The 14,309-nt window shown below is 56.8% G+C and overlaps 1 protein-coding gene across 2 annotated transcripts; it reads left to right on the forward strand.

Annotated features, from left to right (window-relative positions):
- The first annotated feature begins 718 nt into the window (after positions 1-718).
- TSPAN17 (tetraspanin 17) lies at positions 719-11,402 on the forward strand. 2 transcript variants are annotated; one of them, XM_048224405.2, is made up of 10 exons: positions 719-981; positions 3,193-3,346; positions 4,552-4,602; positions 4,692-4,838; positions 5,658-5,828; positions 7,566-7,691; positions 8,337-8,384; positions 9,018-9,134; positions 9,215-9,276; positions 9,749-11,402. In XM_048224405.2, the coding sequence occupies exons 1-10, from the start codon at positions 884-886 to the stop codon at positions 9,783-9,785; spliced, it is 1,011 nt and encodes a 336-aa protein (XP_048080362.1). In that variant the 5' UTR covers positions 719-883; the 3' UTR covers positions 9,786-11,402. The 2 variants fall into 2 exon arrangements, with proteins under 2 accessions (XP_048080362.1, XP_026366818.1); XM_026511033.4 differs by lacking the exon at positions 3,193-3,346 and having other exon boundaries at positions 721-970.
- Positions 11,403-14,309: the final 2,907 nt, after the last annotated feature.

Below are 14,309 nucleotides of genomic sequence, written 5' to 3' on the forward strand. Positions count from 1 at the left end.
TTAAGATTTGCCCCCCACCCCCCGCCCCCCCGCAAATCTTAATCTCCTGTCCGGCCTTGAGGGGGCTCATGGGAGACCCCCAGGGCCCAATCAGGCCCAAGCTAGTACGGGGAGAGGGGTAAGACAGGAAGAGTCGGGGACAGGTTTCCTCGTCAGAGGGGTTAGAGCCAGGGGGTCGGGTATATGCCTCTGGCAACGCCGAAGTGTCAGGGAGCAGCAGGCGCGGCCCTCACAAGACCCAGCTGTCATCAGGCTTGTATCTGAGCCAGTATAGATAGAGATGAATTTCCGTTGAGTGAAAAGCGCATCTGATTCGACTACACTGTGAGAAAACGGCCTGCATGTGTGTTAAAATCACCATCCCTGTTGCCATCTCCATCTCATCAGAGTAGCAGTTACTCCTCTCCAGGACTGGGCTCCGACAGCAAGGCTGGGGACTGGGGTGGCGCTGGTACTGAGCCTTGTAGGGTAGGAGTAACTGGGGGTGCTTCGTGCCTGCAACTTGCCGTGCCATCATCAGGCTTCTCAGGCAGGTCCGCAGGATGCTGGGGAGATCTAAGCGGCGGCCGGCGCTCGGGGCGGGGCCTGTATGGGGGCGGGGCTCGGAGGACCTGACTCAGGCCCAGAGGCGGGGCTCCGAGGGGACAGAGTAGGGCAGGGGCGGAGTCAGGCTTAGAGGCGGCGGGGCTCCGACGGGACTGCGCGGGCACGGAGCTGGGCGGTCCCTGCGGGGCGGGCGGGGCCCGACCGACGCTCTGTGTGGCCGCGGCCATGAAGCCGCAGCCGCCGGGCTAGGCCCCGGGCGGCTCTAGCCCAGGGCGGCCGGTGGAGGGCTGGTCCCGGCCCCGGCTCCGGTTCCCGGGCCGGCGGGCGGGGGCTCACCATGCCGGGCAAGCATCAGCACTTCCAGGAACCCGAGGTCGGCTGCTGCGGGAAATACTTCCTGTTTGGCTTCAACATTGTCTTCTGGGTGAGAGCGGGGTGGGTTCCGGGCCCCGTGCTGGGGGTGGCGGGAGAAGGAGGTTCAGTCCCCTCCTTGGTTGGGGGGGACCACTCCCTGCCTTAAGGGCTTGGGACCGTCACCTCTCCCCACCCCCTTCTTCCCACTCCCACCTCCACGCCCATTCCCAGGACCGCTCCAGGGAACTGCGGGGAGGCCCGGATTGCTGGAGGCGGGTCCCAGGCGCCTCGGGGGTAGGGTATGGAGGTGGAGTCTCCCTGTATCTTCCCAAGCCCGGGTGGAGAAAGGGGAGGTGTTTCCTTGAAGGTCTCAGGGACCTGTCTCCGGTCCAGCTCCTTTGCTACCCGGGAGTGTGGGGTGTGCGGTGTGCGCTGAGCTCCGCCCCTGGTTTAGTCCACAGGGAGGAGTGTCCGTGAGGGGAAGGGCCGGATCCCCTCGCCTAGTCTTTAGCTCCTGTAAGGCGGGCGGGAGGGGGGCGGGTAGGTCAACCTGCTCCATACTGAGAGCTTGCGGGCTGGGAGGGCCAATAGCTCTAGTCCTCCGCTGGGGATAGGAGGTTGAGACACTGTTGAGACGTCCTGAGCTGGCCAGGGGAACAGAATTCAACATTCCACAGCTGACAAAACCGAGGCTTCTGGGCGGTGCTGCCCCTGCCAGAGAAGGGAGCTGCTAGGGCCCCTCCCAGGGTGGTGCCTGTGCCCCTGGGCCCTGCCAAGTCATCTTTCCCTCCTCCCTCCCCCATCCCATCTCGCCAAGGCTGCTTGCTGCCTCTGCAGTCTGTGTTCCTGTTGCCTTCAGTCAAAATTCCAGGCCCATTCAGTTTTGTTCAACAAGACTGGCGCTGCCCTCTACCCATGTGCTGCCCATGAAGTCACCCGTGTGTGGTGGGCTTTTTGGCTCCAGCAACTCGCAGCTCTCAAGGGTGTGGGCAATGTGCAGAGAGTACTGGTGGGGTTGTCTGGAGGCCTGGGTGTAGCAAGCCTAGCTTTGAGACTGGCAAGTCCCTTCTCTCTGGGCCTCAGCCCCCTTTCCTGGGAGGGGTGATAATAAAGCCCACCCCTCAGGGTTGTTAGGCAGAGTAGATGACTTCTAACTTGTATGCACACAGCTACTTTGTTATTTATTATCTACGTTTTATGGATGAGGGAATTGGCACAGAGAGGTTAAGGCATTTAACCTAGAGTCACAAGGCCAGTAAGTGCAGAGCCAAGGTACATACCAGGGGGCAGTGGGTGGGGGCGAGGCAGAGCATTGAGCAGAGTGAGTCCCCGGATGACAAGGGGGCAGGCAAGAGAAAGTCAAGATTGTTCCAGGCACACCCACTTTTGCAGGGGAGTATGGGTGGGGAGCCAGAGCAGGAAAGGCCCCAGGGCTGGGACAGTGTTGGAGGTTTTTTTTTTTTTTTTTTTTTTTTTTAAGATTTTATTTATTTATTTGAAAGAGAGGATGAATGAGAGAGAGAGAGCATGAGCAGGGGGAAGAGGAGAAGCAGACTCTCCGCCAAGCAGGGAGCCCAACGTGGGACTCGATCCCAGGACCCTGGGATCATGATCTGAGCTGAAGGCAGACGTTTAACGAGTGAGCCATCCAGGTGCCCCAAGTGTTGGAGTTTTATGTTGAGAGCAGTGTAAAGCAGTGAGGGCTTCAGTGCTGGGCGGTAGGTCTGTTTTGGCTTTTGTTTTGGAGAGAGATCTGTCTGCCTTCTAGGGGAGGGTGGGTAAGGGGCAGAGGGTTTGGAAGTTGGGAGACCAGGGAGGAGTGCTGGGGCAAAGCTGGGGGTGGGGAGTGGGACGTGAGGAAGGCTTCAGGGGAAGTTATGAGGACCAGGTCATTTAGGGGGGCCTAGAGAAGGTTTCAGGTTTGGGTCCAGGTGGCCAGAGGGAGGTACCTATCAACAGGCCCAGAGATTTTTGTTTGTTTTAATGGAAAGTGGATCTTGGTGTTACCCTTCTGAGAACCTTCCAGCGATTAATACAGTCCGGACTCCTCTAATAGTCTCCAGCACCCTCTGGGGTCTAGCCCTGCTGCCCTTCAGTCTGTCCCTTGTACCACCAAACTGGATCTTACCTCTGGGCTTCTGCCAGGCCCTCCACCTGAAATTTTCTTCTCCTCTATACACTTTTTCATCATTCAGAGCTCAGCTAGAATGTCCCCATTTCCCCTAAAGAAAGCATGCCTCCACCGCCCCCAGTCACTCCCCATCGCATCACTCTGTTTGCTTTTCTTTAAAGGATCTGTTGGTATCTGAAATTACCTTGTTTGCTCACTGTGGATTTCCCCCACTGGAGTGTAAACTCCTTGAGAGCGGAGAGCTCATTTGTCCTATTTGCTGATGTATTCCCCGCGCATGGAACTGAGCCTGGGACGTGGAGGTGTTTGCAGCAGGCAGGTGGACCTGGCCATCTGGAGCCAGGGAGAGGTTGGGGTGGAGGTCCGGGAGATGCCAGTGTCTGATGGTGTGCAAATAAGTATGAAGGAGGAAGAAGGGCAGAAGGCTGAAGGTGGACCCTGGTGGGGTTGGTGGCCATGTGCATAGGGCAGGTGAAGCAGTGCATCCTGGGAGGGAGGCTGAGAAGGGGTGGAAGGAGGAATGGTGTTGAGGTAACCATGGAGGTGTTCAGAAAAGAGAAAGTAGTGGTCAGTTGCCTGTCTAAAGGCCATGGGTGGGTCAAGTGGGATGAGGCAGGAGAAGTGATGTTTGGTTTCACATCCCAGATCTAGTGTGGGGGGAGGGAAGGAAAGACTTTAGAGAAGAATACTGCAGTGGGAGGAGCCTGGGGTCAGAGAGAGGAAGGCGTTAAAAGTGGGTGGTCATGGTGGAATGGACCGGAATTGGTGGGGGGAAGGGAAGGACCCTGTGAAAGGAAGTGGGTGGGAAGGTGTGAGGAGGGGGTCATGGCCTTGGGCTGGGGCAGGAGGGGCACTCTCCATGTGAGACTGGATATCTGGGGAGCAGCCCAGGCTCAGGCATATGGCCTGGACATCCAGGACTCTTCCCAGTAAGGAACTGAGGCAGGATGGTGGGCGGTGCTTAGAAGGTCCAGTCAGAACTGTGGCCAGATGTTTTCAAGGGCATAGCCACCGGTCCAGACGGGGGTCCCTCAACTGGATGCTGCTCACATCAGGATTCCTTGTCATTCAGGGGTCTTTGCTTGGGAGCTTTGAAAACAGCACAGAGTGGGGCGGCCATCACAGAGTTGCAGGGCAGCAGGATGGCCAGATTGGGAGGAGGCAGAGAGGAGGCTAGGAGCCCGGAACCCAGAACAGGCTTGGTGGGAGGAGAGGCTTAGGACATTGCTGTTGCTGCTGCTTGGCAGGAGTGACCCAGCCACCCTCTGCTGCAGTGCTGAGCTCCGGGAAGGGCTAGGGTGGGTTCAATCCTTCAGGCTGTGTTTTGTGGGGGAGAAGCATGGAAATGTGTTCTTGGGGAGGTAGAAAGGACCCTGGACCCCATTTATAGTCCATTCCCCTTATCCTCTCTCTCCCCCGGCTTTCTGAAGACCCTGACTACTAGAGGGGGAGGGACTCTCCTGGGGGTGGGGAAGGGTGCTGACACTCCAACCCTTAGCTCTTTGCTGCTGCTTCTGCAGGTGCTGGGAGCCCTATTCCTGGCCATTGGCCTCTGGGCCTGGGGTGAGAAGGTAAGGTGGTGGAGTCGGGTGTGGGGCTGCCATAGGTTGAGGTGGTGGCAGGACCAGCACGACCACTTGCCTCTGCTCCCCTGGCACAGGGCGTTCTCTCCAACATCTCGGCACTGACAGATCTGGGAGGCCTCGACCCCGTGTGGCTGTTTGTAGTGGTTGGAGGCGTCATGTCGGTGCTGGGCTTTGCTGGCTGCATCGGGGCCCTCCGGGAGAACACCTTCCTGCTCAAGTTTGTGAGTGCACCCCCACCTAGATCCACTGGGGACCCCAACCTCCTCCCACTGACTTCTTGCATATAGTTAGTACTTAATGGGTAGTTTTATTATTATGTTATTATAACAATAATCATCAGAATTGTATTATCTATATTTGTGGGATACTTTCTGTTGTGACTGAAACCCAGTGGCCCAAGCATAAAAGGGTATTTATGGGCTCACTAAGAAAAGCCCAGGGGTATGCCAGGCGGCACATTTGAATCAAGGGGCCACCACAGTGTCACTTGGCCTGGTCTCTCTGTTTCTCTAGTCCTTCCAGTTGGCTCCATTCCCCATGGGGTAGAAGGATGCCCACGAGTGGGTGGGAGCTAGCTTCACGCTGCCCCTCCAGGAGCTCCTACTAGAGGCCGGGGCGCTCTCTTCCCAACCCATGGGCCAGTCCTTTAATTGCATCTCTCTGGTTCTGATTGGCTATCTCTGGACCAATCCCTGTGGCTCGGGGAGAGGTAGCGCTCTGATTGGTGGGCTCCCGGTGCAGGCCCAGCCCTCTGAATGGGAAAGGAGGTGGAGATGGCTCTCCCTGAGCCGCAGGGGCTGAAGGTGTATATGTGTAGGGTGGTTTCTCAAAGAAAACAGGGTGACTACCAGAGGAAGCGGAACGGATGGGTAGGTAAGAACCGCGCTGTCCTTTGCCGTCACTAAACAATACTAACAGGAGAGAAGGTGGGGCCTCTTGGCTATCTTGGGGTGGGGATGGGGGTGGTGGGGGGAGCTCTGCCCCTCGGCAGCCCCGGCCCTGCGTCTCTGACGCCCACCGTCTGTGTGCCCCCACCCCAGTTCTCAGTGTTCCTCGGCCTCATCTTCTTCCTGGAGCTGGCAACAGGGATCCTGGCCTTCGTATTCAAGGACTGGATTCGAGACCAGCTCAATTTCTTCATCAACAATAACGTCAAGGCCTATCGGGACGACATTGACCTCCAGAACCTCATTGACTTTGCTCAGGAATATGTGAGTCCCGCGCCAGCCCGGGCCACCTGCACGAGGGGGCTGCTGGGCAGATGTGTGAGAGAGCAAGTTCCCTGTGTTCTGGGACTGTTCCCCTGCCCACGCCCCAGGGAAAAGAGCCAGAAGGCCCCCTGTCTGAGGCGAAGCCAGCTTCTGTGATCCCTGTAGGTCCCCACTGGGCCTAGTTCTGCAGGGATACATTGTTGGGGAACAGAGGCCAGAGGCTCCAACCTGGCAGCTCCTAGGCCAGGGTTTACAACACACTTAAAGGACGAAATTTGATATAAAAAATACAGATTTCCCCTTCTAAGAAAGTCTGGACCCATGGTATTAGCTGGGGTTATATTGCTGCTGTCCCCTTTGCTGGTACAGGAGCTCTCTGTTTGCCATCATCTCTGGCACTCTGTATTTTATTATACCTGTCGGCCCTCTTCTCTTGTTTATGTTGTTTGGCCTCCGAACTTACTCGAGTTTGAGACCTCCTCCCTCCACAGAAGCTCTGCTTTTATACTCCTATACTTAACCCACGTGAAGAAGCAGTCAGCGAACAGTTCACGAGATCCCGGACACCTCGCGCCTCACCTTCTCTGCTCACAGCCGCCTCCATAGTCCCACAGCTTCAGCGCCACCCGCCCCGAGTCTGTTCCGGAATCCAGAGATGAACCAGAGCTGGGACCTGCTTTGAGGAGTTCCCAGCTCAGGGCAGAAGCAGACATATAGCCAGGCCATTAGGATGGGATTGATTTGTTCATTCAACACAGATTGGTACAGACTTACTGTGTGCCAGGCCCTGGGCCAGTTTTTGGGAGTTCGGTGGTGATAAAAGCTGGGATCTGTCCTCATGGGGATGGCAGTCTGGGGGCAGAGGCAGATGATAAGGAAAACAGACAAATATGTGTGCGTGTGTATATAAAAATAATAAATTGTGGTAAGAGCTGAAATGGGGAAGGGTGGAGATGAGGAGGGCTTTGGAGAAGAAGCAGGGCTGTGGAAAGAGGGGCAGATGTTCCCCAGCAGGCACAGGTGCTGAGTAGAGCGAGGGGAGGCAGGCAGAGGCCAGGCTGTTCGCTGGGACCTGTGCACACAGAGCTGCACGGTCATGGCTGCCCCCCCCCCAGGGGGGCCCACCTGTGTCTACGCTCAGTGGGTCCCTTGAGGGTCGGCTTTCCGTGGCAAATGGGTTAAGGCCTTTGCTTCCGTGTCCGCCAGTTCATGAGCGTGCTTCAGGGTGGCCGCACGCTCGCTATTCCTGTGCCTAGGGAGGCAGTGCTGGATGTGCCGGGTAGGGTGATGGGGATATGGGTGCTGTCAGCAGCATCGATGGAGAGTGATGCAATTGTTATGAGGCTGGCGCAGTTGCCCTCCTGTCCCTGCAGACGGGAAGAGAGAAGGTCTTCATAAAATCTCTGAGGCCAGTGTGGGGGACGCGGCACAGACATGGGCTTCAGTGGTGCCTCTCCCCACAGGGCTTGGCCTGACACCCACTTCTCAGGGCACCCCTTCCCAGGGCCCCGCTGCTCCCACCAGCCTGGGCAGGAGCGTAGTGCTGCTCTGATGGGTCTGGGCTGAGGTCCGGCCTTTCTGTTGGAGGGGGTGTGGCGGTGCCCACCTGCCTAGCTGCCTCCAGACCCCCTCCCAGCCCAAACCTACCCTGTCTCCTGCAGCCTGGGCCTGTCTCCAGACTGGATGGGGCTCCTGGGGCAGGCGTGGTTCACCTGGGGCTCTCCTGTCACCCCTTAGTGGTCTTGCTGTGGAGCCCGAGGGCCTAATGACTGGAACCTCAATATCTATTTCAACTGCACTGACTTGAACCCGAGCCGGGAGCGCTGCGGGGTTCCCTTCTCCTGCTGCGTCAGGGACCCTGCGGTGAGTGGGGCCCAGTGAGGAGGGGCAGGGGGATCCCAGCGCACAGGCCAAGTGTGGGGAAAATCCACCCCAGGGCTTGCTGGGCTCAGCCTTGCTCTGGGGACCTTGGATGTTGTGGGGAGGGCATTTTACATGGGAGTCCTCCTAGTAGGCTGAGGACTTCGTGTCCGTGGGCAGCAGGGAGGCCTGCTGGGGTAGGGGCTGCACCCCTTCAGCAAAACCTGTCTCTTTGATGGTAGCGAGCCAGCTGCCACACCCCTGGGCCACCATTCTGGAGTGGCAGGGCGTGGGGATTCTGACCCCTTTATGGCTTTCTTTAGAGCAGAAACTTCTCCCAGGGACATCTGTCCCATCACAGTTCAGCTGGGACACTGAGGGCCAGGATTCTTCCCACTCTTATAACACACAGGCAGGCAGGATTCCAAAACAGGAGGCAGCTCAGGCTGGCGTTGGTGGCCGTGTGTCCTGGCGCCGGGGAAAGAGGTACATGGGCCTCAGGGAGCCTCACATAGTAGTGGTGGGCATGGCAGAGTCTGTGGTTCCATCTGTTTCCCCTGAGAAGCAGGAACCGTTGCAATGCTGGGCACCTTGGGCCCCTGTGGGGTACCCCCTCACCAACTCGCTTATTGGTCTGTTTTTTCTCAGGAAGATGTCCTTAACACCCAATGTGGCTATGATGTCCGGCTCAAACTGGTGAGAGGGGTGGGGACAGAATTGAGGGCACGGGGAAGGGAAGGGCAGCTTCCCATAAGCTCCTCTGAAAGGCCTCAGGGATTATGGGGGAGGGCTTGCTGAGTCCTAGGAACCATCCAGGCACCTAGGGCTTGGTACTGCCAGTCATAGGGCCAGTGGACCCGTGGGCACAGACACGTGTCTGTTTGCTCATTTCAACTCTTTGTCAAGCACCCACTGGTGCTCACACCTGGCAGTGCCCTGGACACTGGGGATTCACGCTCAGGAGATAGGCAGACACAGCCCCTGCTCTCAAGGAGCTCCCACTCCAGTAGAGGGAGAAAGACAGTAAGCTCACGGATAAACACATATGAACAGTAACGTGACAATTTCAGCCAAGAGCTTGGAAGAAAATAAAGGGAGGTGATGGGATTGGGGCCGGGTGGCCAGGGAAGGCCTCCTGGAGGAGGGAGCATCTGTCCCGAGACCCTGATGATCTGAAGGAGCCTGTCACGCAAAGCCTTGTGGTAGAGCTCCATCCAGCCAGCAGGTACTGAGATGTCAGGCCCTGGCGCGGAGATGAGCCTAGCAAGCTGGACTGAGAGGAGGCCCGTGGGGGTGGGTGGGCCAAGCCCCTTGCCTCTGTGTCCCCAGGAGCTGGAGCAGCAGGGCTCCATCCACACCAAAGGCTGTGTGGGCCAGTTCGAGAAGTGGCTGCAGGACAACCTGATCGTTGTGGCTGGGGTCTTTGTGGGCGTCGCTCTCCTCCAGGTACTGCCTCAGCACAGCATGCCCCCCACGCCCCCGCCCTGCCAGCAGACCTTCCCTCACTTTGCCCCTTCGTCTTACAGATCTTTGGTATCTGCCTGGCCCAGAACCTTGTGAGTGACATCAAGGCAGTGAAGGCCAACTGGTGAGGCTGCCACACTGGCTGTGGCCACCTGCCTGGCCTACCCAGGGACCCCCCTTCCCCTGCCATTGGACCCGTGATGCGCAAGGGTGTGGGTGTTTCTGCTTGGACCTGAGCTCCGTAAGGGGCTCGAGTGTGGGTGTGCTGTGGGCCCATGGAGATAGCTGTGTGCCTTTGCCGGGCTGCCTGTCCTGGAGCTGTGTGCGTGGAGGGCGGGTGTGTCTCTGTGAGTGTGCACAGGGAGCCGCCATCTCAGCTGCTGTTGGGGGCCGGGCTCTCCAGGGATGGCACAGCTGAGACGGTGCTGGCCAGGTGGGTGGGAGGGGTCTGCCGTGTCCCTGCCCAGGCTGGGACACGCTTCTCTGTGCATGGCTCTTAGCGCAGGCTTGGGGCCTGCTGTTGCCTGGGACTCAGCCTCAATGTCTCTGACTTCAAAATGGGTCCAAGAATTTTCTCTCCTTCGCTTGCCTCTCAGGGTCCAACATGATGATGGCTACAAACTACTCAAATAAACAAAACCTTGAAAACCACTGGCTTACGCCCACCATCTCAGAGGTTCTGTCAGCTGCAGGGCCTCAGCAGTGCTGTCCGCCTGGGGCCCCGGCCCGGACCCGCCCTGCCAGCGTGTTTTCTTGGCCTGGGTAGTGTATACATTGAACCAACCTTTAAAACTTGGTATATTTCACATAAAAGTCCAGATCCCCAGCATCTTGTGAAGAATGGCCACCTGGCCACAGCAGCTCTTCAGTGGCATCGTCTCCTGGGACACGTGCTTCCCGTTCTCTGAGGGACCCGCCTGGCCTGTTCTGCTCACCTAAGTACCCTGCCTGCCTGACCCTGTAGGCTGGGAGTTGGCCTCCCCCACCTCTGCAAGGTTTTCCCCTACAAATGCTGCGAGGCTGCTGTGGGCCAAGCCCGGATTGAAGCCTGGGAGTGTGAAGAATGGGGAGGCTGGAGCCAGCCCCAAAGAGGCCACAGCCTGGGAAGGGTCTGGTCCTCCTGGGGGCTAAGACGGATGCCAGCGTGCCCAGGAGAGTGGCTGAGGGGTGGGATGGAGATCAGGAAGGTTTTGGGCAGTAGGTAGCTGGAAGCCTGAGCTTGGCACCCATGGGGAAGGGGGAAGCCAGGTTTGGGGGCCATTGTTGGTTGACACCTACCTAGGCTCACTTGGAATCCAGTTCAAAATCTTCCCAGTGGCCTGTAGAGTTGCCTCCTGGTCACTAGAGGGCGTGCCAGCACAGCATTACCTGGGTCTGGCTTTCCTAGGGAAACCCCACCCGGGTACAGCCTTGTGCCTGGTGTGTCCACCCTCCTTACTGGTTCTTTGGGTTTCAGGGAATTTACAAACTTCTAAAGCAGCAGACTGGCTCAGATTTGGGAAGTCTGGCTGCTGTTGTCAGACCTGCACAAAGGTGTGTGTGTGGAGTGAGCATTTGCGGTGAAAGAGGGTTGGGCTAGTGCACAGATCTCTTAGGAGCCCTCGGGGCCAGGTGGGTTATAAAAATAAAGTAGGCCTTGGAGTTGTGAGGCCGTTGCAGTGCGACTTTAATTTTTCCAATGGGAAAAATTCTAGAGATGGGACATAGACGTTGCTTTGTGATGAGAAATATTTGCATGATTGAGTCTGAGTCGCTAATGGCAACTGGCCTTGAGTGACAATAAGATGTGGTAGGGACTGTGGCAAAGCACAGATGTCCTACCTGAAATCGGTGGCTGTCATTCAGTTGCAGGTAATTGCTGTAAAGCAGGAATGTAGGAAGGTCTAATGCGAGAAATCTGGAGAAGCCAAAAAGCTAGATTTTTATGTGAAGTATTCCAATTTTTAAGTTGTTGGCAACTAATGAAAAAACATTTTAAGCCCTTCTAGTCACACTAAAGGTGCAGGGGCCAGCTATGGCCCCTGTGCCCCCTGTGCCACCATAGATCCCTCTGGGACAGTCCCCCGTGGGGGCCCTGGCGACTCCGCTGTTGAGGAATGCGGGGAGCTGCTGCAGGTGGGTGCGGTGTGGGGCAGGCTTCCAGCATCGGGGCTCCCAGGTGCAGGCTGGCGGTGTCCTCGGGTCTCTGAGAGACGCAGGCCTTGGGAGGTCTCTACATACTACAATAAATACGGCTCGCAGTATCACGCACACGTCTTGTGGTTTCTGATTGTAAATGCTTCCGCCTTTCATTTTCCCTCTCAAACTTCACAACCTTGTGAGGTGCGGAGTCTTTTCCCAATGAGGAAACGGGCTCAGGGGAAGGAGCTGCCCAGAGCGCACAGCTGGGAGGGGGCCCCCCGATCTGACCCCTCTGCTGTCTTGCACGGCACCAGTCCTGCCCTTCTGCGGCAGCAAGGTGGGACCTGTGCACCTGAAGTGCCAGCTCGTGAGTGTGAGCGGAGCACCTGCTTAGGTGTGCAGAAGTAGAGGAAAGGTCAAGCTCCTGGCCCTCGTGCTGCACTCTTGTGCAGGGGACACAAAAAACAGGTAGGTGCACAAGCATTTGTGTTAGTAATATATGCTCTGAAGAAACGAAGAAGGATGGCTAGACCATGACTATTGGGGTGCCTGGGAGAAGGGACCCCTTGATGGGGTGGTGGGAGGGGCTGCCATCTCTGGGAAGCTTCAGGGGAACAATGTTCTCTAGGTTTGGGTCCCAGTCGTCCTGGAGGCCCTGTAGCTGGCATGAGTTTGGCATGAAGGAAACTGGGGTGCTGAAGAGGTGGGAGTGGGTGAGAGAGGCAGAGGGAAGTGGGAGAACCAGAATAGATTTGGAAATGGGATTGATGAGGTGGGATAGGTATGACTGGTAGGAGTTGTTGTGACCCTGGCTAGGGACCCAGAATTCTCCAAAGCTCAGTTCTCCTATAGGATATCCATCTGTCCATCTTCCATTCACCCACTTACCCATCCACCCACCCACTCATCCATCCATCTATCCACCCACCCACCCTTCCATCCACCCATCCACCCACCCTTCCATCCACCCATCCATCCATCCATGCACCTACCCCTCCCCGTCCACCATCATCCACTCAGGTAGGCCCTGGCTGGAGGCTGGGGTTCCCAAGCAGCTCACACTTGCCCTTGTCCTGGGGCCCACCGGCTCTTGGCAGAGGCAGTTGGAGCAGTCACTAGTGGTGTGATGTGTATACGTGACAAGCACACGATGATCATGGCTGGTGGCATCTCATGCTGGTTAGAGACCTTTCCTGTCCCCAGAGTGGAACCCAGAGCGGTTCTTCCCCTTGTGCTGAGGAGTCCTTACTCAGAAGGGGATCTCTCCAGATGTCTAGAAAACACAAGGAAGCTTATAAGGCCACCCCCTGCCCATCCCTCTAGGTGGGTCCCTAGGCCATAGGGACCGAGGTCATCCTCCCACCTTCTGTCAGGGAGGGGCACACGCTGGTGATGACAGAGGTGGACATTGTCTGGCAGCCTGGGAGCCTCCCACAGCCCTGGGCCTGCATAGACCAACCAGAGCTGCTGGCGGCTTCTGGCATCGGCTTGGAGGGAGGGCGTCCTGTGACATCAGGCTACTCCAGATGGGGAACTGCAAAGGAAAGAGAGATCCTGGGCTGGCGAGCCCTTGGATCTCTGGGTGAGGAGGTCAGACGGGCTCAGGAGGCTGGGGTAGGGTTTCCTTCAGAAGATGGCCAGTGGGTTAAGGTGGTGCACACCTTGGAGGGAGCCGCTCCCAGTGATCACCAGAGGGCACCAAAGTACAGCCCATGCAGTCTCAGCAGCGGACCAGGGGAGGCTGCGGGTGTGGCCATCATGGGGGGAGGGTGGGCAGTGGTGTAGGCCCTTGGGGCTGAGCAAGGCCGTAGCCACAGTTCCACAGACCTGGGGGACCATCCTGTTAGTGCCAAATCCAGGCCTTGCCACCATCCGGCCTCTCTTCTCCAAGGACTCAGAGCCGACGACACCGCCTGAGCTCTTCAGGCCCCCGCAGACGGTGGGAAGGGGTCACTTTCTCTAGTGGGTCCAGGCGACAGGCTCCTTCCTACACATACGCCTTCACTCAGTCAAGCGGATTTACTGAGCACCTACTGTGTGCCAGACACTGGAGTGTAAGTATAATAAGGAGCAAAATGAAGTCCCCCACCCCTGTGGTGCCCACCGACCAGACCGGGGCTCGGCGGTCTTTGTCCGCAAAGGGCCAAATAGGACACATTTTACACTTTCAGGCCATACAACCATTCAGCTCTGCTTTATGGCAGAAAGGAGCTCTTGACAGGACAAACAAATGGGCATGGCTGTGTTCTAATAAAATTTCCTGGACACTGAAATTTGAATTTCATATAATTTCTATGTGTCAACAAAATATTATCCCTCTTTTGATGCTCAGCCATTAAAACCCACAGCCATTCTTAGCCCCCGGGATGGAGACAGGCCTGGGCGGGGCTCTCTGCGGCCGGAGGGGCTTCGCACCAGCCAGGGAGAGAAGAGATGCCACCCAGAGAGCGTCAAAGTGGGTCACTCAGCTGGGGAGGGTGAGCGCTATGGGAATATTAGAGAGAGCAGGGGCCTTGGGAGTGTGCGGGGCGGGGACTGGTCTGCATGTAAACGGGGTGGTCAGTGAGTGGTCTCACTCTCTGTGAAAAAGCGACATGGGATAAGTCTTTAATTTAAATTATTTTGTTTTTTTTTTTTTTAAAGATTTATTTATTTTCGAGAAAGAAGAGAGTGGGAGAGGGAGAGAGAGGATCTCCCACTGAACACAGAGCCCGATGGAAGGCTCGACCCCACGACACCGAGATCATGACCTGAGCCTAGGACACGCTCAACCAACTGAACCGCCCAGGCGCCCCTCCTTTTATTTTAAAGTATTTTGACAGCACAGGTAAAATAGAAACCCACTCTCCTTAAAAAATGGGTGAAACTAAAGTCCCCTAACTGCCCCATTCTCTTCCCCTCTCCTGCCTTCCTCCTGTCATCACGGCTATGAGCCATAGATCCTTCCAGACAGTTTATATTTTTAAAATTTCACACTCGTGTTACGTACACATAGAAAATGTTGGGTATCATTGCGTGTGTGAGTTCGAAGTGGCA

This window comes from Ursus arctos, unplaced genomic scaffold, assembly GCF_023065955.2.
Source record: "Ursus arctos isolate Adak ecotype North America unplaced genomic scaffold, UrsArc2.0 scaffold_15, whole genome shotgun sequence".
In the NCBI taxonomy this organism is placed as follows: domain Eukaryota; kingdom Metazoa; phylum Chordata; class Mammalia; order Carnivora; family Ursidae; genus Ursus; species Ursus arctos.